Source organism: Oenanthe melanoleuca, chromosome 1A, assembly GCF_029582105.1.
Source record: "Oenanthe melanoleuca isolate GR-GAL-2019-014 chromosome 1A, OMel1.0, whole genome shotgun sequence".
Classification (NCBI taxonomy): Eukaryota; Metazoa; Chordata; class Aves; order Passeriformes; family Muscicapidae; genus Oenanthe; species Oenanthe melanoleuca.
Window position 1 is genome coordinate 41,869,274 of NC_079334.1, and position 27,109 is coordinate 41,896,382.

General features: G+C 38.4%; 1 protein-coding gene across 1 annotated transcript in view; it reads left to right on the forward strand.

The window, feature by feature from the left end:
* Positions 1-23,942, forward strand: part of NELL2 (neural EGFL like 2) — a 133,403-nt gene extending 109,461 nt beyond the window's left edge. Inside the window, exons 16-20 of the mRNA XM_056516275.1 lie at positions 7,258-7,398; positions 16,777-16,970; positions 17,901-18,077; positions 20,194-20,418; positions 23,123-23,942. Coding sequence (XP_056372250.1) covers positions 7,258-7,398; positions 16,777-16,970; positions 17,901-18,077; positions 20,194-20,418; positions 23,123-23,173 — 788 coding nt within the window. The 3' untranslated portion in view covers positions 23,174-23,942. The remainder of the gene's footprint in view (positions 1-7,257; positions 7,399-16,776; positions 16,971-17,900; positions 18,078-20,193; positions 20,419-23,122) is intronic.
* The last annotated feature ends 3,167 nt before the right edge of the window (positions 23,943-27,109 follow it).

A 27,109-nucleotide genomic window follows, 5' to 3' on the forward strand; every position in this document is an offset into this window, starting at 1 on the left:
CATCAGTCTTTCATATGTGGAAACATCCTAACTCATGGTTATGACTGACTTGACTCCTCACTTGAGGAAACCCAAGACGTTTTGTTAGTACCCTGTGCAGGTGAAGGCTTCCTTCCCCACTGGAAAGGAGGTGACATTTGGCTAAAACAGCTCTTCTCTTTTCAAATTAGTTCCCTTTTGTTTAGAACTCAGCGACTCTTATCCATCTTTAGCAGCTAGCCGCTAATGTGTTAGTCCTGTTTCTCATGTGCAGACAGAAAGAATTAACTTTCAGATGCTAGTAAGTATCTAAACCGGTATATCAATGTATTTCAGGGTATAAGAGTGTTCTTGCTATCTTGAAGAAAAGAAGTGCTTTTCTTTTTCAAGATAGGGCTGATGAAGAAACAGAAACATGTGTTACAGTTAACATGAGATGCTGTACTAAGGATGATGAACACAGTGGAAGCAAAACCACCTCTGTTAACAACTATAGAAGCCCAATTCCTCTTAATTAGTCTTTCTAACGAGGATTGGCATGATCAGTGTCACACAGTAGAGCTGAAAACTATATTTTTTTTTCTACAGTATTCATGGATGCACCTAGTTCATCATGGCCAATTAGGTGCTGTGGATTGCAATTGCTACAAATACCACTTGCTTTGATGGTATTGGGTGTGCAATGGGAGGCACAGTTTCAATTATTGGTGTGATCTGTAATTGATCAATTTTTGACAACAAAGAATTGTTAGCAGGACCACATGGTGAAGCAGCCAGTGGAAAATTCTCTTTGATAATATTTCTATCTAATTTTGGAGCACCGCCACTGCCACACATGAAATACCAACACGATTGGATTTATTTTTGCTGGCATTTAGCAGGACCTATGGGGGTGTGCAGAAATCAATGGGGGATCAGGAGTCTGGAAAATTGCAGACTTGAAGAATTAATGAACTATAATTCTGTATTACATTCTCAATCACATTTGGCTTCCTTTTCATTAATGTAACTAAATTAGTTTTCCGTGGACAGGGTACTTTATAAACTGCAATCATGGTCTTGCTGGGATTAAAAAAAAAAAAAAGAAAAAAGAAAAAAGACCTGTTATAATAGTAGCTATTTTTTTCATGCAACATGACAGTTGGAAATTCTTAGTGAAGAACGTATCATCTGCAGCACCGACTCCACCTGTCAAGGCAATTTAAGATGACTTAACCAGAAGTTCTACTAGATCTGGGAGGTGTTGATATAGAAGCAGCAACTCCAAAGACATTCCAATTTTATTTTTTTTTTTCCCAAAATGGGCCTAATTCATTAACAGGGGAGCAGGGAGAGGAAGGACCATTGTTTTCATTCTCTGAAGGCTGTATCTGAGATAGCTGTGTTTCTGTGCTTTTGCTTATGGAACTGTGTTATGGTAAGATGGAATTGTGGGTGATTCCTCTCCTTGCTGTGTCCCATGGGCCATCTGTAAACTTGCTCTTTGTGATTTAAACTTGTAACTGAATACAATTTTGGGATGAAATTGTAGTTAAAATCAAGAACATTTTATGGTTTAATGACAACTTTGATGTGAGAACCCATACAGTGAAGAAAGTGCCCTAGTACTCAAGATATGATATCATATCTTCAAGGAGTTCCTCAAAGATGACAAATCAAAGTGAGACTCTAAACAAAATCAGGTTCCAGGACTGTGATTGACAAAGGAAAAAAATCTTTTTGGAGTCAGGCACAGTGTTAGAAAAAAAAGGAACTGCTCAAACTTTACAAAATAGATTTAGAAGTCATTCCAAACAACTTAGGTTTTCTGGTATAACTGATATCTTCCTGGATTATCTCAGCATTCTTAGCCACTATATTATTAAAGTATTTTAATCCTCTTTATGATATTTATATGCATATGGTATATGAGAATGAATGGGATGGAAATCCCAAAAGCTGATCTTTTGTTTTTGTAAGATAGCTCCAGTATATTGAACTACTTTCAGGATCTTACATTTCTCCTCTTTGACCTGTTTTTGCATAAGAACTCAAATCAAAGGTCTGGTTGAACAGAGGGTCTTCTGAAGTATTATCATATTAGAAATCTGTTATCACATGAAAACCAACACAAACACCTCTTAGTTCTTAAGTGCAAGACTTGGAACTCTAGAAATTGCAGTAGAGTTGAGCCCTTTTCAAGGCTAGTCCAGGAAACTGAGTCATTGATAGCAAATACTTCATGTAGTTCAGTGAACTTTCACTTAGTCCTACTGAATAAGGCATTTTCCTTCTTCCATATGTATTTACTAAAATTAGATAAGCCAGACATCATCTTAATCCTACTGTATATTCTGTTATCCTAGCATAAATCTGAATAGTTGAAACATGACCTTTTACATACAAACCAGACATAATATCCTTGAAATTGTATTGACATATGCAAAGGCACATCAGAGTCTGACTGTTCCAAATGCACTCATGAAATATTGAAGATTTCTCCATGTAAGCAGCTTCAGAGTCTCCTAAACCACTTCTTCAGTGATCTGTTGATGAAATGATTTTTCTTTCAATTGTTTGCACTGTATTTATACTGTGTGTGGGGCTGGGATGTGGATGGCTCAGAAGGTTAGCATGGGGCTGGAAAGGCTCTTGCCATTGAAATGAGTTCTCAAATTTAGCTTGAGTCAGGAGTGACTGAACATTTTGGAAAATGTTGGCTGCTCATTAATCTCTATAACCATATCCAATTAGGACCGGGAGAGATTATTGCAATTGGGAATCTCTCTTAACTGGCAGTCTTAGCTAGGTTCCATGTATTATTCTGTCACAGAAAAAATTCCAGTATGGAGACAACTAACTTCTAAATATTCACAGCTTCCAATCTGTGGTGTTGACTTCTTGACAAGCAAGGGCTTTGGTTTGTACTGACCTGAATAAAGCAGTTTATGACAGAAAATATTCATACACTGTGTTGTGCTCTGTGTCTCTATAAGTTTGTGAATGCAGGCTTTTCTAAGAGAGGACTTGGTAATTACTATTTATGTCTTGAAGTGAGTAATATAAAATGGTAGCAATACCCCTCCTCCATACCATGGTTCATTGTTGAGTGCAGCTTGACTATATTAGAGCTTGGTCCTGTTGCTGGATGAAAGAGAACTGCTGTCTTTCTAATTGGCAATTTTATACCACTTTCAGTCTTCAAAAAGTGTTATTATACAGAAATTCTCTAATAATGGGAATCAGACAGCTAGTTCTCCTTTCTTCTTTTTGTAGCAGTGGATAATTTGCTAATGATCTTATTTTACCCTTCAGGGAGCTGAGCTTTCTCAGTGTTCCCAAGAGAAAAAGGGTATAATAGCTAAAACTGTTGCCACAGTTAAGGAAATGAGTGATCTTGAGGTATAAAGAAGGTATTTGGGAGAGCAAATGTCATGTCAAGGGGAGCTGGGCTTACTTTCAAAATGCCTCTGATTGTGCATCTACTTTATTAGGGTGAGGCCTCAGAAAAAAAAATTAAAATTTTAAGTTGAAAAATGAGTAACTAAATAGGAAAATAAGAAAGCTGACTGGTATAAGTGAAAATATATAGCCTTTTGCTAACTTTCTTTTATAGAGTAATATTTCATTTTCCACGCTTTTCTAGTACAGTATCAAACAGGACTTCATTATCACTGTTAATATTCCATATTGCACACTGATAGACCATAGCCACTGGCCAAGCAAAACTTCAATCAATTTTCCTTCTCTTGTCAGCTCACACCTCTGACTGAGCAGCTGCAAGATGATTCATGCAAGAAGGTTTCACCATAGGACGGGAAAATTATTTCTGTCTGCTTTTCCCATACTAATAAGATAATTTCAGTTGTGGATACTATTGCAGCACTTCCTAAGCCATGCTATGCCTATTTGAAAGCAGAAATCTTTTTATCCAAATGTCAAGAAATTCTTCTGTGAAATCAGTGCTTTTGCTTTGTAAGACACATTTCTTGTTTAACAGAGCTGCAACAGTCATATTTTATCCCATTACAGAGCACATTTCTCCTAGAATTAATAATCAGCATTAGCTGTGAGAACTAAAACAAAATTCTATGCATAAGGGAAATCTATGTTTTGAAATCTGCTGGCACATGCTTAAGATGTCATTTGCCTAAAAGGTTAATGATGAGAAGTGTTTTGGATTTCTTTTCTTTGCTGCAAAATCATGAAAGGAGTAATGGTTTATTCAGCATGGATGCAGCAATAGTTCCAATGCAATGGCAGATAATCTGTGGGGAGTAAGACATTCTCCAAGACCTGCAGTGTGCTTCCATACATGCTTATGATGGGAGGCTTTCATATAAAACTCCAACTTTGCATGCAGTCATAACAAAACTGGAAGAAATGTATTTCTTTGTTCATTGACATCAGATGAAGCATTTCATCCCAAGTAATACTTCTTGTGTTACAGATTCATTAGCTAGTTGGCAAATAAATACAGAGAAGTTGGTTTTGTTGTCACTTTACCAATACTGATGTGACGTTCACGGCTTGTTTTTCCTGAATAATCAATGAGTTCATCTGAATGAATTTTGCTCATGCATGTGATACTGCTCTTACACTTATAGGGCTTATAGATTCACACATAATTTTTTTCTCAAGAGAGGAACACAGGCTTTCTTTAATTCATGTCTGTTACTTCGGCCTAAATAGCACTAGTTTCTCCAGGTCATCACCAATAAATATATTCCATTTTCCCAAGGCAGTATATGCAAGTCAGCATCTTAATGCAAAGTTATTAAGTAGCCAGTATGAAGACCAATTTCAAGTCAACAACAGCTCTTCTCTTTCAGCCTCTGATGAACATGCACTGTTGGCTCTCTGGGGTTTGTAGCTTTAGCCAGCCCCAGAGTTGTGTTGCTCTGGCCAGGTGAACCCAAGCGTTCAGGTCACTTCTGTTCTGCCTGGAGAGCTGTCTGCCAGGCACTTATTCCCCATGGTAAGGGACCTTCCAGATTGCAGTCCTTTCTTCTTTTCTTTTCCTTTTTCATGTGTAATCTCTGGCTTTCTGAGCAAGTAGCAGTAGATAAGACACAGACTGCCAGCCAACCTTTTCTCACTACTGTAACATAATTTTCATTGATCTTCCTCTGATCTCTCAAACACCTCTGAGGTCCCACTGGCTCCTGGCTGCTCACAAGGAAAAGGCCAGAGTTTATACTGATTTAGAAAGAAACACACTGAGCACTAGAAGATTGTAAAGGTTTGGCATTTCTCAGTCCTGCAGCAGAGCTACTCAGATGATTATCTTGGTTCACAGTGGAGTTGAAAATTCTGTTTTAAACCAATAGGGACTTATGACTTAATTTGTGGTGCACAAAGCAGCAAAATACACACTTGCTGCATTATTGCAGCAGGAGTATTGGTAATTTTTATCATCACCAATACTGATAATGTACATCAGGGGTGCCTGTTTAGAGATAATGTTGATAGAAAATCAGACTGATGCATTATAGCGAAAATTTCTAATGAGATTTTATCAAGGGTCTGTAAAGCTTTTAAAAAATAATATGCTCATGATACAGTTGTACAGTTACTAAAAAAAAAAATTATAAAACAATTATTTGGCATGTAATTAAAACACCCAGAGCACATCCCTCACACCCCCTGTCATGTTTAAGAAAAACACAACTCAAAACTAAATGTGAGTGACTTGTAGCTTATGCAGGTGTTCCCCACACACTAATATTTTTATTACCTTCAAATGTGGAACAAAGTGGTCTCAATGGATAAGGAAGTCTCAGGGTTTTGTAAAGTTTGTGTTTGAATAGGTTTCACAAAATACTTGATAAGAGTATGTCTATCTAGCCACACATTATTATTCTCAGAAAAGAGATTCATTACTTTATTGAAGCTCACAGTTTATTTTCTTAGCCAGTTTACACTTCCTCACATGAAAATAGCAAATTACATAAATGAGAGCTAGCAGGGACTGTGGGCAGAATTTTGACATATTTCACATATATCTCAGTAGTCACATCACACCTCTCCTTCATATCTGTATCCTAGAGGATACTAGATCAACTGCTGATGTACTTCAAGAGTTTGGGTCTTAATTTGTTCCTTCAGTTCTTAGTTTTAAAGATTCAATCTTTAAAGAGAGGTTGAACCCTTGCTTTAGCCAGAGTGGCCAGAATGCTGAGAGTGAATTGTTCAAACTCATGATGAGGGTGGAAGGGGGATTAGAGCTTTTTGTTTCTGAAGGCAGTTTGAGCATGTTGTGCCTCCCTTTGTGTTGGTTCTATTGGCACCTCTCAGTCAGCTTGATGCTCAGGTAGGTATGCTACTTCTGGTATAAAACACAGTGATGAGGCAGTGAATCTGATAGGGAACAACTCAGTTTTACTCCTGTTTGACTCCTTACTCCTGGTATTCCCTATCTGCTAACAGGATTCATACTCTGGGACCTGTTCTTTAGTACAGCTCACTGTGTACCTGAAGGCACTGGAAATGAACATGTCACAAAGTTGTCTGCACCTCTGCTAAGTCTCTGAGTTTGGGTATCTTTAGAACACACTTCAGTGGATTTTGGATCTAGTGAGTGTATATAAAAAAAAAAATCTATGATAAATTGTTATTGTAAAGTTTAGTCAGTGGAAGTTGTTCATTCAAGAGACTTCCAGAAGGAATTTCCAGGAGAAGGAGAATGTGTTGTGTTTCACCCTCATGATTTAAGCATTTGTTTGGGAACCCAGTTGTTTTCTTTGATGATTAGAGAGGAGCCTGCAGTGAGTTATATTGAGATTCAGAGGTGCTGGTATAAATCTGCAGGAACTCCACAGGTTAGGGAAGCCCTTCTAACCTAAAATTGGTGTCACCAAAAGCATAAGCAAAGACTAGAGTAAGTATTTAATGTTTTCATATACCCCTGGAAAAAAAAATTTATTTTATCAGCAGCCTGCACTACTCAAAAGGTTAACATCTTATATGAACTGGGACTTAATTCTTTTCATCATATTATGGGCACTTTAAACAGATGTCAGATTACCTGTCATGTATTGTGACAAAATGAGTTGTTACTATGTAGGCAGTAAATTGAGGTTAGCAGTATCTCTGCTGCTGTTAGGCCCAAAATCATCAGCCAAGTACTTTTATGGAAACAATTCAAAACTTCACTGTAATTAATCCTGCAAATTCAAGTGTCAGTAATGAAAATAAATCTGTGAAGCCCAGAAACACCAGGGATGTTGTTCTTTCCTTGGATGCATATAGCAATTTCCTCTGTGTGAATTTCTTCTGTTTTGCTTTCTCCATGAGCAGACATTGATGAGTGCTCGGATGGCTTTGTTCAGTGCGACAGCCGTGCCAACTGCATCAACCTGCCTGGCTGGTACCACTGCGAGTGCAGGGATGGCTACCATGACAATGGCATGTTTGCACCAAGTGGAGAATCCTGTGAAGGTCAGTGTCTAGAAAGGGTGGGGTACTGTTATGGTTCACATGAAAAGTGTCCAGGAAACATCTAGTGTTTCAGATTGTGCTGGTCAAGCATTGTCTCAAAAATTGTGGTGAAATTTAAACCTTGATCCAAAAGAATTATAGTCTAAGTAAACATCATCATCAAGAGCAAAAGAATATAAAATATGAACATTCCTATAACATTAGTGGAGCATTACTTTGTTTTATTAACATAATATGTAAAGTCAGGCATGGTGATTAAAATGCGGTTTCTCTGGCCCTACATCTGCTTCTGTGCTTGTCCCTTGCATAAGTGATTTCCCGTGGGCTGATAGCATGCACTGTAATCTGTCACTCCACAGTAATCTGTTTATATGTCAGATTCTTTGTATATAGAAACGGGCCTCAATCCAGACCTCACTTCCTCCACTTTGTTTTCCTTGTACACTGAAATAGTTCATGATAAAAATATTTCCCATTGCAAAAAATGGTGATGCATCCCCTTACCTATACCTTGGTTAATAGTGTGGTGTTTCTCCTGTGTAATGGCTAACTGCTTCTAGGAGACAGCAATTTGCAGACCTGCATTACAAACTAGGCAGCTCAGTGGATGTAGGGCTGGCACAAGGTGTAGGGGACAAGAGTGATAAGGGGGACAAGAAGATGGAAAGGTTTTCTGTGTTCATGAATGATGTTAGACCAGCAGATTAATAAGAACACAATTATTTTCAGATGCAGATCCCTTAGTAAGGAATGTTATTCAACTCTTAAGATATTTCATGCTGCTGCTCTTAAATAACAGAACAAACCAGTCTTTTTCTGCTGTGGACTTCTCAGGGCAAAATTATCACCCTTCTCCCTTCTTTCTCTGAGTGTTGAAATATTCATTGCTCACAATGTAAGCTTTCTTATTGCTGTTTAAACTCACATTGGTGGGCTGCATCGGTCCCAAAGGGAAGCAATTGAATTAATTTCTCTAAGGCAGACACACAGACAGTTCTCCAGGAGTGAGAATGACCTTTCTGGTATACCCATCATCAATACTTTATTTCAACGCATTTTCATCACAGCTGAAAGCCTGTATTCCCAGGAGGAATCAGCAATTAAGGCAGCCACTGCTTTCCTAAGTCGAGCTTTCTCTGTCAAGAACTAACTAAATGTCAGTGTTAGCTGGCCAGGAGTTAGCACAGGAAGGTGCAAAGAATAAGTTGTGATTATAACATTGCACTTATGTCACTCATGGCACAGGAAATAAATACTCCATCCAGGCATTTATGGAAATATTCTCAATATCCCAAGTTTTATCTTCAGTGCCAGTATAACACTTACCTCATGGGTTGAAGATAGAGGTTGGCACAGGCAGTCTCAAGAGAGATACATGATACAAAGTGACTGTGTTAAGATGTGTGCAAACAAGTATCAATTAAGCAGCAATTTCTAAGCAAATGAAAAGCCCAGGGAAAAGAAGTGTGGGGATTGCTACATGTATACAGAAGCAGCAATTATTAGACTGTTTTGACCTTTTCTACCAAGAGCCAGCAGCTCTTTATTAAACATACACAGAGGATAACAAGTAATTAGAGTTAAATCACAGATGCCAGGAAACTATCTTCATTGCTGATAACCCCAGTGACTAACAGTGGAACACTTTCAGTTTGATTGGTTGCAGCTCCAAACACTGAGATCCTTAGCAAGTTGAGATCACAGAATCATAGAACAGCTTGGACTGGAAAGTGCCTTAAAGATCACGTAGTTCCAACCCCCCTGGGCAGGGACACATCCCCCTAGACCAGCCCCATCCAGCCTTGATGGGGAGGAAGGTTAGATATTTTATTAGTTTTAACACATCACTTCTTATTGGCTTGGAGCTTGTGACATGTTGTGTCAGATAAAAATAGAACCAGAAAGGGTGTGAAGAGACAACCTAAAATCCATTGCAGTGTGGAAAGCTGAACTTGCAGTAGCACAACACAGTAATGCAGAAGGGATTGTCTTCTCTGTTGTCAGATCTTTCCACTGTAAGAGATTTCCCCACTGGGTTTAAAGACAAAAGAAAACGGATTGCTTTTGATAGTGTTTCAGTAACCCCTGGTAAGATGAGATTAGACTGAGCTGTTGGTGGATGGTATTTTAGACAGTCACTTTAAGGGGCTAGCATATTCCAGGCTGTACTACTCTCAAATTTCAAAACTCAGTTCTCCAGTTCTCACTTTCAACTCTATCCAGGACCAGCATCCTCTGAAACTTTCTGTGTTGTGCAAGTGCTTCAGCTTGCAGAGCTGTAGAAGGATCAGTGCAAACTACTTCGAAGTAGTGTTCTATATGGAGTGCATAATAGGCTTGACTTGACTCATCTTTTGTAAGCTTTAGTTGCTTTGAAGTAAGTTCCTTGTTGTAGAGGGAAAAACCCTGTAAAAGCCAAGAATGTATGGATTTAGATTTTCTTTCTTGATTGTTCTACATCATCTTCCTCAAATCTGGGTCTGTTTGTGTCCCCTGAATATGTGCTGATAATACTGCACAGTGTGTTTCAGTAATTAGTGTAATCAGTTCTTTGTTTCCTTCCGCAATGCCTCTGATTTTAAAAATCCATGTGGAAACACCTCTGTTAAAATCACAGATGCACAGGAGCATTTCCTTTAAAGCCTTATTTTAATGGAATTCCAAAGCTGCATCTACCCCCTTTTTGGGCATCATACTAAATATTCCTACCTAGACCTGGGCTCCTTGGTAGCACTAGACTTTATCAGTGCTCAATAATGGAATAATAGCTACTGAATTGCCTATTTTACATATCTATTGACCTTGGCTACTGCTGCTTCTTTGGCAGCAGTATACTGAGAATATTGAGTAACTGAGAATATTGAGTATTTTGACTAATGTATTTGAATGCAAAAATTCATAATCCCATTTTATTGTACCTAGAGGCAATGGAAGACCTAGAGATCCCTTTGCTAATAGTTTTGATTTACATTGTGCCCCTAGGTAGACCTATGGTGTCTATAAAATTTACGGAGAGAAATTATGGAAAATGCAGCTGTAGGGCTTCAACCTCTTAGCAGCACTTGCTGTTTTTCCTTTGGAAATAGAATTGTGTTATGCCTCATTGTATTTCCAGAAAGGTAAAATATCAGCCATGTAGTCCTTGAGACTGTATGGCTTTGGGAAGTCTTAAATTTTATATATGTAAATATAACATTCACTATGGTATATTAACTGGTATCTTCCTGTTTGCCCCCAACAGCTTTTCTTTATAGTTTCTTTAAACAGTCTTATTGGTACTTAAGGTTGTCTCTTATGTACCATTTCATAGAGAGAGCTGGGCTAAGGGAGTAGATATTGCATCCTCAGGCTTCAGTGCAGTAAAAAAACTAGAACAATTGAGGGCAGAATCCTAAAATAAGAAAGTTCAGGCCCCATTAATGTTTGCCCTGCAGTTCTGTGTAACATCCTGATTCCTTTGAATTTGTCCTTTGCAATGTCTAAAAGCTCCCATAATCAGCTGAAGAGGGAGGCTATACTGGTTCTCACCAGAATAGTGCAGGTTATGCCTCATCAGTGGTTGGCATTTGGCACTCACCCAAATCCAAAGAGAGCTCACCTAATTAAGGCAGCCCCTTAGGACTTACCAAGAGTATCTGTCAGGTACCAGCTGTTGTTAGTACAGAATATAAGATCAAAGTACCTTCACTCTCAACAGGTACTACATTCTTTAAATGAGACAGATGCAAATGAAAGATTTGGATAGATCAATCCAGAATGCCCAATTCATAAAAGAATCTTTTTTGGTTGTAAGAGTTTATCCATATGTGAACTCCCATTTAGGTTTTCTGTTCTGAAGTATCTTATATTTTTTTTTCTGCCATCCTGCTTCCAGAATTAGAATCACTTACTTCTCTGTGTGACAGAGCAGCCTGCCTGACAGCACAGAGGCTGAGGCTCAACTTGAAGTCTGCTTTCAACAATCCAAGATAATGAGGGATGGAGGCATATTGCAAACCTCAGTGTGCTCCCCAGCCTTACTGACTGAGCAGAGTCCAAAATGGTCACTCCAGCATCCATATCTCAGGATCTGGAAGGCAGAGGAATTGCTGGCTGTCAGGATGTTTCAATTTATCTCACACTGCATCCAGTATTTTAACTAGTACAAGAGGCTGCTTGAAGTTGAAAAAACACTGTCAGTTTGGAGTCCTACACTTAGGTTTATCAGAAGTTCTGTTTTTGATAGCACTTAAGGGAAACAGGAAATAAAAAATCACCACTCTTCAGCAAGGAACCTTACTAGCACTCACAGACCTCTATCAAAATCCTTTTGCTTTTATTCATGAACATTAAAGGTCCACAAATAAAGTGATTTCTTTCTTTTTTTCCATTTATCTCAAGTAGAGTTATAGGCATTAAGGCTTCAGTATTGAATTTGGGAACCCAACTTAAGCATCACTAAACAGAAGGCAGATATAGAGACACATTAGTATTTCAATATTCTGGAATGTGGGAAGAATACAAAATTGTCAGTGTTTCTGGTCTTTTATAAGAGGACTAATAAAACAGAAACTTGACCACTATATTTTGTAAGACAGCAATTTGAACACATTTGCTGTATAAGGAAACAACATTTCTGTCAAGATGATGTTACCAACATCTGAAGACTCAGCTCTTCATCCTCCACATCTGGTAAGCACTTTCACAGGTGGCTTACATGAACTCACAAATAAATTATTCACAATTCACTCTCTCTTTGAAGAATGATTACACCAGTCAGTAGATCTACTCAGGACAGAAAAGAACAGAAACAGAAATTTCTGCCTGGATAAGCTTGGGTTCCCTGCAAATGCACTCCTTCCTTTTTTGCCCTAAGCAAACAGTACTCAGGTATCCTGGTACTTGCACCTTGCTGAGCTAATCCTGTTCCTCAGAGCAAAGGTAACTGAGAAACCTCAGTTGCTTCAGACCAAAAAACAGATAGCTGCAACTTTCCATCACCTGTATCAGAGTGGCTCTCTGAGCCTTTTGTCATTTCCTAGCAAGGTGTGCACAGTTTCTTTTTGCTTTCTAATTGTGCCTTGTTTGTGTTCCCTGTGAGTTTATGGTGAATTTTTACTTTGGCCACTTGTGAGGCTTTTGTCTGTATAATTCAGCTATTTTTTTAGAGCTATCTACAGTAGTTCTGAGATCTTTTTCCACAATATATCCAAAAGACTGATAAGATTTTTGAACAGCTATTTCCCCATGTACTTTTCAATTGAATCCCATCTGACATATTATTGTTTCCTCAGTCAATATCACAAAATACTTCTATACTTCACTCTTAATATTTGGGTTTAATACTTTATTATCAACAGTGTTACTCATTGCTCTGTTCATCCATTTCTCCAGGTCACTAAGTATATTGGGCAGCACACATTCTGGCACAGATTCCTGGGGAACTTCCTTGGGACAGCTCTCCATTGTAACAACCTGACCATTTTTTGCTGCCTTTTATTAGACAATAATTATCCCTTTTTATCCCTTTTGTTATAAATAATTATTTATTAATAGTATTAATTACTAATGAATATAATTATTATTAATCTTTGAGTCAATGATGAATTTTCTTCCATGGCACATAATTCCTTTAAGAGCATGCATAGTTCAAGGAAGGTCATGAATAAAAGTATTGCAGTATATGAAATTATCTTTCTTTAAAATAATTGTAATTAGTATAGTGTACATTGAATCTGTGTCATGGTATCTTTAAACCATCATCTTTCTATCTGAAAATATTGTCCTTTTGGTTGCTAGTTTTAATCCATATTTAAAACTTCATCATTTCAATGTAATAGCCTCTGAATCTAAGCACTACCACAAAGGATTTTTTTTTATAGTCTTTTACACTCCTTGGATGATACTGAACTTGTCACTGTTGGTCACCATGTGAGTAGTTGCTTGGTAGAGACATTCTGAATCAGAGGCTGCTTGCTGCTCAGGGCCAAGTAGAATGGGGCTTTGTGCTCTGGGTTTCTTTGACTACCTCTTCCAAGAAACAGTCAGTAAATCTCTTAAATGCAACCTTGGGTCACAGCCTGGAGCAATTGAAATTCCCATTTTTATGGAGTTTTCTATCTCTGCACTCTCACAAATACTGCAAATGGAGTTTAGTCATTCTAAGTACTGTCACTGTATTGTATAGATTTAGTCCAGTATTTTTCCTGTGCTGGCAGTAAATTATTTATAATAGAATTAACTCTTACTTTTCTGTAACATATATCACTATTTCTTCCTTTCTTCTTCTTTCTTCCTTTGTTATTGCAAGATTAAGTAGTACCTAGAGATGATGGTAAGAAAAAAGAAAATCCTTAAAAATGAGACAGATCAAAGCTGCTGGGTTTTTTCTTGTAGGTTAGGTAAATAAGAAATTATTCTCAGTGCAGCACTAGTTAACTAGTTATGTTTTATTTCTGTTGTTTTTTTATTGAGGCAAACCTCCAAGTCTTTTGAGACATAATGTTCTAATGTCCTAACATTCAAGCTGCTTGGTTTCTTAAGCAGTGTGTTGTAAATAGCCTGAAGTGAACTATTTGGTTTTGAGTGGTTTATGGAGGACTCTGTTGTTTTTTTGGTTTTTTTTTTATTTTGGTTTCTTTTGGAAATGAGCTGAGGGTTGTTTGTGTGTATGCTTTGTTAATGGCATGGGAGCAGTAATAAAATGGCACTATGGCTGGATATAGAGGAATATGCAATCTGTAATCTTACCATCTTCCCTTTTCAAAGACAAAAGATGCAGCACCCAGTGTCCCTTGTCCATAGTTGGTTATGGCTTTAAACACAATTTCAGTAACATGATTCACCATCTATTAAAAGTCTAAAGTAAAAACTGAACAAAGTTTTGCTTGGAATGGATGATTTGTGTGCAAGTTCTTTGTTGCTAATGCCTGAAGTTTGATGTGGATGAATAATGCAGATGAGAGTTTCATGCATGAAAAGTTGGTGTTTCTCTTGCTGCATCATAAACATGCTGCTGTTTCTGATTAGGTTAGAATCAAAATGTAAATAGCTCCTGCTGTGACTAGGGATATTTAAATTGCCCTCTCCAGAACATTTATTTTCATGGATCAAACAACTGAAAAAAACAAGATTGGGAATTTTCAGTTCTCAATGCCAGATAAGCTCGGCTCAATACCAGAGTCAATGATGAAACCTCCATTATTTTCATTTACTGTGACCATGTTGAGAAATAAACCTCAGAAGCCCTTTTCTCATGGGAAAATTGTGAAATAGACTTGCATGTAAGTGCCAAGAGCAGAGTCAGTGTTTATAGGATCACCATTTGGTGTGTAAAGGAAACCTTTTTTATTTACATGACAGCTGAACTTTGTCCAGTTATCTCATTAAGTATGTCTGCCTTCTAGGTTGGTGAGAAGTGACATTATGAATTTATGACAGCTGTGTGAAAGTTATGTACAAAAGAGCGTTCTAAACAAATAAAAACAAGTTTTGAAAAGTAATTTATTAACAATAACTTTGATAATCTTGCTGTTAATCCAAATCATTATATTTGAGCTGAATTTGTGTCTGTTCTTGTTGCATAACTTAAGAACAGCTATACCTTAAATTTAAATTGCCAGATTGTATTACTTTCCATCTGGATTTAAGAGAAAATATAGGAAGGAGTGAGCAGCTCTTCCATCCCTCTGCTCTGCCCAAACCAGCATCACTCAAACCACTCCTGTTTGCTTTTCTAAAAACCTTCAAAGTTTAGGGTGTGCACAGGCTCTGCAGGGCTGCCTGTTCCCCTGGTTCTGTATCCTGACTGCTGGGGTGGGTTTCCCTGTCTGATGTGCCAGGGCTGCTTCAGCTGTTCAGCCACACTGAATTAGGGTGATGGTCCCAGTTGTCTTCTGCCCTGTCACAGCAGTGACTGCCTCCAGATGCCTCAGAGGGCAATGAGGTAGAAGATGTAGAGATCTGAGATGATTTGCCTCTTCTGGATTATCTGATACATAAATAAGTGTACCATGGGCCCTAATGCCTGAAACTTCTCTCCCAAAATCTGTTAGCACTGAAAACTGAATACTCTTGCTAGCCTTATAAACTTTTGACTATGCAGTTGGTTTTTGCCTCTTGGGATTCTGCAGCAGTGAGTGTTGTAATTTGTTTATGCATTGTATGAAAAGTTACTTCTTTTTGTCAGGCATAAATTTGTTGTCTTTCTGTTCTATTCACTAGTAATTGAATTATTTTGCTTGAGGCTGAATGTGCTTGAGGTGGATTGGAGGTTTCGTTTCCATTGCTAAACCCAAAGCTGAGTGTTTTATTTATTAGGTTTTCATGCTGGTGGTGAAAGATACATGCATAAACATAGTGCTTATTTTATCTCACTCCTCTGGTGGACATTTAGTTATAACAACACTACTTTTTAATGAACTTTAATCAAGAACATGGGCCATACTGTTGAGAAATTTTATTCAGAGTTGAACTCAATATATCAATATTTACAGTCACCATAGTTCTAATCTTTACTCAGTTTTTCCTATTTTTATTGCATATATCCATTTACTTCATATCCCTTTGAAACTTCTTTCCATGATCATTTTTCTCCATTTGAACAGCAGAAAAAGCTAAATAAAGACTATTCAAGTAGAAGTAGTGTATGCTGCTAGCTTGCCTTTGCAAAACAGTTGTGTGTACCTTGATGAGGTAGGCCTTTAAAATACTTTTTAATTCTTTGAGATATATTTGTTTTGAAATAATTTATTTTTATTCACTGGAGATACGATTTTTTTTCTTTATTTTCTGTTCTAGACATGAGGACTATACCTGTCACTGCAACTTGAATATTTAAAATATTCTAGTTTTCACATTTTCCTTACAACATTCTAATAAATGATGATATTTAAAGCACAGTGTGCTTGCTTAAATGAGCTTACAGGTCAGACATCATCTTTCACATTAAATTCTTATCCAGTGAACTCAATTGTACTAGACAGAGCCAGCAAAATATTTTAAGAACAAGATTCTGAAGCTGTTCTTGTTTCACGTAACATGTGTCATGTATGGTTGTTACAAACTAAGGTTCTTTAGGGAGCTAAGAATTATTCTTTCACTCGTGTTTCTCATGGTTTCTTTGTTCTATCTACTGTGCTCAATAGCATTCACTTAGAAATATGTGTAGCAAAACTCAAAATATCAGGTTAAAACATGATCAGATAAAGCTGACGTGACTTGTAAAATATTTTTTGTGAATTTTTAAGTTCTTTTAAAAAAGAGAAGTACATTCTGGTGAAGTACAAATTAATTTTCAGCTGAAGGCCTTAATGGCTAAGAATCATTTATATTGACTGCCACAAGAGCATTTTTGTTAATTGAATGTGGTCTAAGAGCATTCCGTGGCTGTTTTTGCAGACATTGATGAATGTGGAACTGGGAGGCACAGCTGTGCCAATGACACTGTTTGCTTTAACTTGGATGGTGGCTATGACTGTCGATGTCCTCATGGCAAGAACTGCACAGGAGACTGTATCCATGAAGGCAAAATCAAGCACAATGGTCAGATCTGGGTGCTGGAGAATGACAGATGCTCTGTCTGCTCGTGCCAGGTCAGTACAAATGAAGTATCTGCTTCTGCAAGGTGGTGTAGGGATGAGGGCAGAGCATCAGGATTCAAGTGAAATTCCTGTTTTAGCTGCCTTGTCAGTGCATGTGTGGAGCTACAGAAATAAAATCACATAAGGTTTTGGAGATAGCTTCTCTCTCCAGCCTTCAAGAGCAAAACATTCATTGGAAGTTTATTATGTGATACTGGGAGAGGGATGATAGTACTGTTTTGTTAGCAGAGATGCCACCTGTGTTCTCTGGGTGGGAGTAACAGCATTTCCATGCAAATAAACTGTCTAGACACCTATTGGGGCTGGAGACTGACGCCAGCATCTCTAGCAGATGGCTATAAATAGAAGTAGGTTCTGTGTCTGCAGAATAATTCAGTTTAATTTTCTCAAATGTTTGAAGTTTGGTCCCAAGCTAAATGCTGATGGAGAATGAAGGGCCAAAACACTGCTGACAGTATCCTGAGCATTGCAGCAGCTGGACTTCTGTGTACATGTTTAGTTTCAGATCCCCTATCATCTTCCTATGTGAATAATTACAGAACAAAGGGGTTGATCTTCTGTGAAACCATTATGTTCTATGAAGTTTAAAGCAGGATTCATCAAGTATCTATATGAGAATTACAAACTTAGTGCAATCCATTAAAATCTGGCCATTGGGAATGATGCCCTTGGGTTTCACCTGCCTGGAGATTGGTTGAGTGAAAGATGTGTATAAGACAACAGGGGAACTTTATGGTTGTTACTGAGTGTGCACTGGGGTTTCTGCCTTGGTTTGAATTGTATTTTGACAAAGATACTGTGTAGTAGAAAACTTGTGGGCTACTAATGGCTAAATCATGGTAAAAAGTAAAATTTTGGCTGGAGTATGGCTAGAGTTGTGCAGATTTGTGCCATGGCTGTGTGTCTGTCTCCTGGGAGCAGAATGGATACGTGATGTGCCGGCGAATGGTCTGCGACTGCCAGAATCCCACCGTGGACCTCTTCTGCTGCCCCGAGTGTGACCCCAGGCTCAGCAGTCAGTGTTTGCATCAGAGTGGGGAGCTGTCCTACAACAGTGGGGATTCCTGGATACAGAACTGCCAGCAGTGCCGCTGTCTGGTAAGGCTCCTGAGAACAGCAGCACAGACAGGAGGGGAAAATTATTTGAGATATTCTGATCTGTGGATAGTTTCATTTTCATGCATTAGCATCCACTTAATTTTCCCTGAAGTACATGTATAATTAAAACCTGGTTTTCCTGGATTTTTGTCAGTATTGTGTAGTTTCTGTCAAAAATGTGTGTTGACACAATAGACATAATATAAATTACTTAATCATGAAGGTGGTTTCAGCAGAGTGGAGGTCATTTGGATATTCACCTGCTCAGCAACACTCATGTTCACTTATGCAGAGACAGATGAAGCTCTATAAGGAAAATCTAAATATGTATTTATTATCACAGTTGATGCCACAAGGATGCTGGCAAACTAAAACTTATTTATTCATTCAGACATTGTGAGTAACACAAAAATAATAAGACTTTTCGTTTTTCAAAACAGTGAAACGAAGTTTTAAAAAACCTCACATCTGTTAAAGCTTGTCATCTTTTTCCTAGGTATGGATTTCAGAGTCTAAGCAAAAAGTATTCTGCATAATGCTGCTCAGGGAGTTTCAGTGACAGAGAAAATCCCAAGATAAAAACAACTAGCTTTTATCACAAGTTATCTCCAAATACAAAGGCTGGTCCATGTAGCAGCTTTGGCTTGTCAGGGTGTCATGAATAACACCCAGAAGCCCTTTTCTGTAGACTGTGCTTTCACTGTTACCACTGCTAAAATCCAATGAAATAGATTACCATGTGCTTCATGGTAAATGTCTTAAAAATAAAAAAATAGCCAACCTACAATTTAGGATCTCAAACAGATGTTTCTTTTTTTTTCAAGGTGCTACTTCTCTAGAAAAAGTCTGCTTTCTTACAGTGACCATGGATTTTTTAGGGTGACAGAGTATTGTCTACTCCTTGTACTGTCCATCACTGCAAGAAATAGATCAAAATATCAAGATCAGTGACTGGATTGAAAGATTGCTTTCATTTTTACCATAATGCAATTCAAAAAGAAGAAAATTGATGTAGATGAGAATTTTTTTAAAGACTAACTTCACAATATTTGCTGCAACAAGTGGAGGAAATTTGGAGCTATTACAAGTCCCTGTGATTTTTTTTTTCTGCTTCTGCTTTGGAGATAGTGAACTCATTCTCAAAGTCTTAGATACAATTTTTTTTTTTTTTTGTGAAAAAACTGATTTCCTAGGGCTAAATGCTGTTCTTTTTGCCCCTCTTAAGTCCAGACTATTAAGTCTGTGCTCAAATGAGCTGAATAGATTGGAAGTCAGAGATGGACCTGCTCAAAAAAAAGAAAAAGTGCATTATTGACTTCTGTGAAGTCTTTCCTTTGACCAATATATCTGCAACTTTGGCCTTTGTCCAGAGTGAAGGGGAGCTGATTCCAGCTTCTAGTAACTGATATGATTCATTAAACATCTTTAGATTTAAGTTCAGGCATAAAGTACCTTTCCCTAGATATGCTGGCCCAATACACATCACTGCTTGGACCTTTTCTTACCCTGGTTGTACTAAACGCACAATGCAGAAGGTGTGATAAAGTTTGGAACTTCAGGTATTCTGTTCATAATATCCTAAGTGGATGGTAAGTGGGTGGAGGTCCTCTAATTGAGAATGTGGTGGTGTTCCCCACTACATTGGGCTGCTTGACACCCTTAATCCAGCCAATGCATTTGTAACCATGGCAGAGAGAAATTTGAGATCACCAGTCCAAATTGTGAGTAAGAACTAGGCTAAACTGAAAATTTTGACACACTTTTCCAGTGCAGTCATGTTAAAACTTCTGTCCCTTGCAGAAGTAGGGCCTCACAAGGACAGGCCACAATCCTATATTGCACAATTTTATGGAGAGTTTTCAGCTGCAGCTTGATGGAGTGTACTGAACTAAGTTAAATAGAATATACTTTCTGAATGGCATGCAGAAAAAACCACCTGATCTGCAGGTGTGGGGCTGTGTCCCACAGTCAGTGAATATCAATACTTTCTGTGCTGAATTCTGAACAGCACCAGATGGGAAAAAATTGCCAGCTGGGAAACATAACGCTGATTCAGAGGAACGGGTGAGGAGCAAAGTGAGAGCTAATAGTATTACCTTGTTCTTTCTGCAAACAGCAAGGAGAAGTGGACTGCTGGCCCTTGCCATGCCCAGAGGTGGACTGTGAGTTCAGCGTGCTGGCCGAGAGCGAGTGCTGCCCGCGCTGTGTCACTGACCCCTGCCAAGCCGACACCGTCCGCAACGACATCACCAAGACCTGTGTGGATGAGACCAGCGTCGTTCGCTTCACGGGCTCCTCCTGGATAAAGCATGGCACAGAGTGCACCCTCTGCCAGTGCAAGGTAATGGAGGCTATAGAGGTGAAGCTTCTTCCCAGCTTCTTCTGTGGCACATACACAGTGCACCGAGTCCAGTCAGGGAACAGTTGGTGTCTGCAAAGCAGCAGAGATGACAGTAAAAGTGTTCAGCTTTGTTAACTGCACTCTTGCAAGTGCTAGAAGTGTGGTTTGATGTGCTAGCAGATCAGAAGCAGGACAGCAGTCCATGCTGCAGAGTGCTGTGGATACCATACTGGGCTTTGCTTTTCCACCAGGATAGCTCAACTCAAGTTTAAACATGGAGCTCCGAGCTCCATGCTATCTTGGAAACATGCAAGTATGGCTATGTGAGCCTAGACTGCACAAGAAATTTGTTCAGTGTGATACTATAGTGTTACTGGAACTGATGGAGCTGCTTTTTGAGAATAGTAATTATTTTTAGAATAAAAAGACTAATTATATGGTTACATAGCTTCTGTAGTTAAAAATTAATCAATGCATTTAGAAAATTTACTGGTTTTGTACTCAAAGAAATTGATTGTCTGAGGAGAAGAATTATGGCTTTGGGCATATGTGAATTCTGGCATCTGTTTTTGAGGATGAAAAAGAAAAAGGGCTTAACATAAGTGTTTCTATTCAAAATAAGATCATAAAGTGAACTGTGTTTTCTGCCACCCAATACTGAAGAGTGACAATGTGTGTTTCCACATAAGCCAAGGAGAGAGAGCAGGATTCATGCACAGATCTTTAATTATTACTGAAATTCTCAGTTGATTTTGGGCTTTATTCTGTGTTCTTCCCAAGCAAGATGCTTCCCAAACTCCCATACATGGTACAATTAGCTATTTGAAAAGATGCTCATTTAAAAAAAAAAAAAAAAAAAAAAAAAAAAAAAAAGTCTGTCTTCAATACCTCCTTCTATGAGAATTCTGTGTGATCAGGCAGCAGAAGCTGTCAAGCATCACTTCCTTCCTCCACCCCTGCCTGATGCAATACTGTGCAATAGGTGCTGCTGTTGATGCATAGTCCGTTTCAAAGAAAGTGGTTTGCACCAAGTGTCAGCATTTGTCCTGATGTCAGAATGGGTCAGTGGTTACAAGAAAATTCTGTGATCTGACAGACTGGTAATTGTTAGAAATCCAGCTGCTGCCCAGAGAATGTTAAAACTGGTTACAGGCAGATTTCTGCACTTTTGGGTCTGTAGCTGATGCTGTGCACCAGCTCCAATGCTAGAAGTTACTTTTTGCTCAGACAAGTGGCTAAGTTTCTTATGCATCTGGTTCCCCATCTGTAAAATAAATTGCTCTGTGTGGTTCTTCCCTATAGTACTTTTGACACTCAGTGATGGGAAATGTTCTCTTGCTGTACTGCTAATCAGTGGCAATGCAGAAGCCATGGACCAGTTCTGATCATGGCCACATAAGTGCTGCTCCCATCTGGCTTTTTGTGTTAAGCAAAGATTGAACCTTAAGCATTGACTAATTGGTATTCAGTGTAAACACAGTGTAAACATACACAGACTTACCAAATCCATTGCTGCTTTGTGAATACAGTGAGAATCGAAACAGATACTCTGCCAAACTCCATAATTTTAATGACTCAGGTGTGATTGCCTAACAAAGAAGAGGTACCACTTTGTCCCTAAACAAGCCCAAATCTTATTCAATTCTCCTTACAGAGTAGTGTTCATTTTGAAATGTATTTTCTGCTCATATTGCCAGCATTTTAATATTGCAGCTCTGCATGCAAGCAGCCCACTCCCTCCAGATGAGAGTAGTGTGCCCAGTTTGTATGGTGTTCCTTCTCTTTCATCCTGTGTCACCCCACTCTTCCCTTGTAAAGCATCTCATAGAAGGTCAAAGCTCCAGTCTAAGCCTCTCTAAACAAGCTATAGCAAAATAGGTTTACACAAATCCTTTAAGAATTTAGAAACCTGGGCATCAGCTAAAGCAGACTTAGCCACAAAAACAATTCTAATCACAAAAAGAAGGGGGAGAGTAGGATTATAACCTCCTGGAACAGAAGTAAAAGAAAATGCTTAAATTATTCAGACCTTGGTTTTAATAAGTCCTGTTGGTTTAGTCAATTGAATGTATTTGGACTAATTTATAAATAATACTAAATTTTAATTTGCATTGTAAGGATCAGACTTTATAAGAAGAAGAGATGCAGAAATTATTTCTCCAGTATTTTAATGATGTCCATAGGCAATCTATTTCCTTGATTTCCCTTAGTATTCTCATAAGAATGTCTGGACTATTTGGAAAAAGTTTATGGATTAATATTTGCTGGTGTTACAGCCAGGATGCATGAAGTTAAAGCATTCAGGGCTAAATCCAGAATCCCTTCTGCCTGATCTGAATAAAACTCCCAAGTGCCTTATGTAGTTCAACAGCTTTATGTATTTGAGCAGATGCCTGATACCTTTATGTTGGGAGCATTCCTTCCACTGATCCCAGCTTCTTTCAGTTTGAATGTTGTAGCTCTGGGACACAGGCCACAACAAGCCAAGCAATTAGAGGAGTCATAATAGCCTGTTCCCTCAGGCAACATAAGGACATGAGGACAATGTCATGAATCTGATCCAAGTCTGTGCATGTTTTGTATTTTGCAAGTCTCTATGTTCAAATCTGATGGGTATTTGCAAACAGCTGAGCTTATTAAATTTACTTGTTTTGTACAAAATGCAAATTGTTTCAATTCTTCTCTCTGTTTTTCCATCCTTTAGAATGGCCATGTCTGTTGCTCAGTGGATCCACAGTGCCTTCAGGAACTGTGACACCAACAACTATCCCTCACAAGCAGTTTCTGGATAAAGAATTTTCCTTCACAGAAATAGACCTTTAGACCAAAAATTGTTCAAAATTAAAACAAAATTAGGTTGGTTTTGTCTATCTGAAGTGCAGGTATATGATGAACCCGGTTACCTGAATCAGAGTAAAATATATGGGGCTCAAGACAAGCTTAGATGTGAAAACCTTTGTATGAGGTTAGGCCCAAATTTTCTGGCTATTTGTCTGTCTGGCATCCTTGTGCAGAATGTTTAGGTTAGTGTAAAGTGACACATTGTAATGCTGTACATAATGATGTCAAGATATAAAATCAACTAGGAGCTCTTACAGGGTCTTCAAAAGCTTTGAGAGTCCAACGCTTGACCAGATGCAGCAGATTTACCTAATCATATTTGGAACTGCACAAATGTGTTTGATTGCTTACTGCAGAACTTAGCAGATGTTTGAGTAAAAGGATGAAGCCTTCAGGAATAATGAACCTAGCAGCTAAGATGTGATATGTACAGTATGTGCGCTGAAAAAAACAAAAAGATAGAAGTTATTGTAAAAAAAACAGAAACAAAACAAGAAAAAACAAAAAAAAAAAAAAAAAAAAAGAAAACCCGTGATGCACAGGCATGGCTTCTTAATGTTTTCTGATGGGAAAAGTCATCAATATTTCCTTGTTTTACTGCACTTACTATTATTTCTTGATTGACTTTGTTCAGTATAAGCTCGTTCTTGTGCAAATTTAAATAAATATTTCTCTTACCATAAGTTTCTGTTTGTGCCCTGTTTCCTTTTCAAGGACTTACTTTTCATGTGTGCTGTTACTTCTTTGCCAGTATTCCTGTGAACCATACAGGTGAATTATTGCCTATCTAGCTCCTCTACATGTGGGAGCTTATGCCCAGCACAGTCTTATGCCTATCGTGTCTTTGTTAAGATACACATAAATAATCTGTCATTACAGTGGATTAAAGAGCAAATTCACATGCCTTAAGATCAGATCCTGTGTACCAGCAGGGTGTTGTCACCCAGAGTCAATAGAGACCATTTGTGTGTGGCTTGGATCTGTTCAGATTTACTGGGGATCTTCTCCAAATTCCTCCTCTATCCAGCTGCTAAGGGTTGGTTTGTCTTCCATAAGCTCTGCAGATGTTTTTGGTGTTTGTGTGAAGTGTCTTAATGAGTGGGGATTACTTCAAAATGCAAACCCTATTGTCACTACTGTTCTGTCAGAACAGTAAATAAAGGAGGCTACGTGACCAAAGCTATGTTATTCTCAAAGAGAAATAAAGAATAAAGCAATGCTTACAAATTGCAGGTAGCTGAAAAGGCTGAATTTGTAAAGAATGCATCAGAACAGTGGAGACAAAACAGGAGAGGAGGAAGATGCCCAAGATGACAGCATTCTTTGGATACTGCTTTTGTACTCATGTTCTTTACAAAGTGCCTTCCTGCTCTTTGGCATCTCTCTTAGGAGTTCAGTAGATTGCCATGAAACCTGAGCAGGCAAAACTTCCATTAATACTGCTCCTGTGTGATATGGAGTTACAAGGCAAGTCCATGTATGTGGTTTTATGAAACAGAATTATTTCCTGAAAACAGATGCTGCTTCAGTTTCATGTACTGCAGGATAACAAAGGAAACTCATGCAACCACATGTAGAGACTCAGATATTTTACATAGAACCAATAAAATTATGAAGATTTTCAGATCAAATAAGACCTTTTCCTTATCTAGTCTATAAATAAGAGGTATTCAAGGTTAGGTTTTTTTCCTGTTTTGTCCTATTCCTGGCAAGCTGCTATCACAATTTGTAAAGAGAATCAGCTCTCCCCCCTCCAAAAAAGGTGCTTTCTCTGCAATGTTTTCTTGCCTGCTAGTAATTGTCAGGAGGTCATGTGTTCACTCAGGCTGAGGCACATCTCCAGCAGATTTCATGAGCAGCTGCATGTCTGTTTATGAGAAAAGGTTTAGCAGAAACTGTGTACCCTCTGAGAGCTGCACTTCAATTTCATTCAAGAATAGGTACAAGTTAGACATAGAAAATGCACGAAGACCAGAGTTCTTTTTTTGAAAAGAATGAACATTTTTCAAGGGCAGAGTCCTTGAGCTCTGGCAAAGGCTGTACAAAGCTCTGAAGAGAATCACTGGAGCTGGTAGATTAGGTATCTACAGAACATTGTAAGTAACATTGTAAGCATCCCTATTTTGGTAGTGAATAGACAAGTTGCAGGTGAGGCAAGTTTTCTCTGTCCTCAATCTGGTTCTGTACATCCTCTGACTTTGGTTTCAGAGCTCTGACAAATATGAGAACTCTAAGGGAAATGATCTCCAACATATTTTCTCAATCATTTTTCTAATAGAGTACAACTGGTGTTTAATACCAGCTTTTAATCAAAACTGAAATGGTGTATAGATGAAAAACAAACATCCATTTTCTTTAGTTGCCTACTCTGAGTGTTGACCTGAGTGTTGGAGGATCTTTCTACTATTGTGGGTTTGTGAAGCACAGGGCAGAACACTAGTAGGCTAAAAAGCCAAACGTTTAGACATAAGGAAATAGCTAAGACTTGAATCTTATCCTTGGAGAGACACTCAGGGTTGCATGCATGTAAAGAGCAGAAGTCATATGACTGAACAAAGCTTGAAGTCTCTATAAAAATGAGAATGGGTTCAGTGAATATTGTCTAATTTATCAATGTTTAAGGTTACTAATCAGTTGGGAGTTCTTCTAAAGGTCAGCAAACTCCAAGAAGACATATCAGTGACCCTCATTTTCATTCCTTTTTATCCACTCTTCCCCATCTCCCTCCTGTTCAGCCCAGCCAGTAATTAGTAGCTCATGTTTTTAATTTTCCTTGAAAAGTAAATTTAAATATGATTAAAAATTGATGTCTAATTTCCAAGCCTAAATTATCTGTTAGACAATAATAGCCCATAAAAACAAAAACACAATTCTGAATGATGCAGGTACATTGTGCTCTCTTACTGACCTTTCATTATTGATGCACTGTTTGCAGTACCAAAATTCAATAACTTCCATAAAGGAATTGTCACCTCTCTGCAGAGTAATTGCCCTAAGTTAATAGACCTACAGATATAATGGCAGAGATGTCTTCAGTTACAATGCTGAATTCAGTGCTATGGTGAAACAGGTTGACAAAATGCAGCAGCATTGTAAAATTGTTGAAAAGGGACCTAACAATGCACCTGCAAATTTCTGGTACCCACAAATTTACTAGGGGCAATACTAGCCATGATTTTTTATTAGGATGGGTAAAAGTGAGTGTTTATGCAGGGAGGGCTGGAATAGTGCCTTCCTTCATTTCCATCCACAGGATCTTGCCATTAGCTCCACTGGCCTGCAGCAGGTTCATCCTGGGTCACTTCAGAAAGGCACAATCTCATGAGCCACATTTGAGCTGCCTTCACTTGCAGGATGTGTATGCAGCAGGATCTCCCCCTCCACAGATTCTCCAAAGTGAAGAAGGCTCCCAGAGCAGCAAATGGCAGTGCTGAGCTCACATGCCCTCAGCAGAGGGAGCTCCCTTGGTTTCACAGATAAAAATAGCAGTAGCTTTAAAGTAGGGCTCTGCTAGTTATTTTTTAATAGTGAACTTACTCACAGGCAAATGCAGTTTAACTTGTCCCCAAAGCAGTTAATAATTTAAGCTGAAAATCACTAGCTAGCTTTTGCCAGCTCTATAAAGAAAATGTTTCAGAGTAACACAAGTAAGAAGGCTAGAGCAGCTCTGGCATCTCCTGAGTGGGTGGCCTGTGTCTCTTCCTCTGTGCACCAGTAAAAAGCCCACTGCAGTCGTGTCTTCTACCCAAGTCTCAGTCATATTCACTAAGTCACAGTCCTGGCTGTGCCTCCTGTTGCTATTTTAATTTTCAATTAAAAATTAAAAGCGTCTTGTTGATTTAGTATAGGG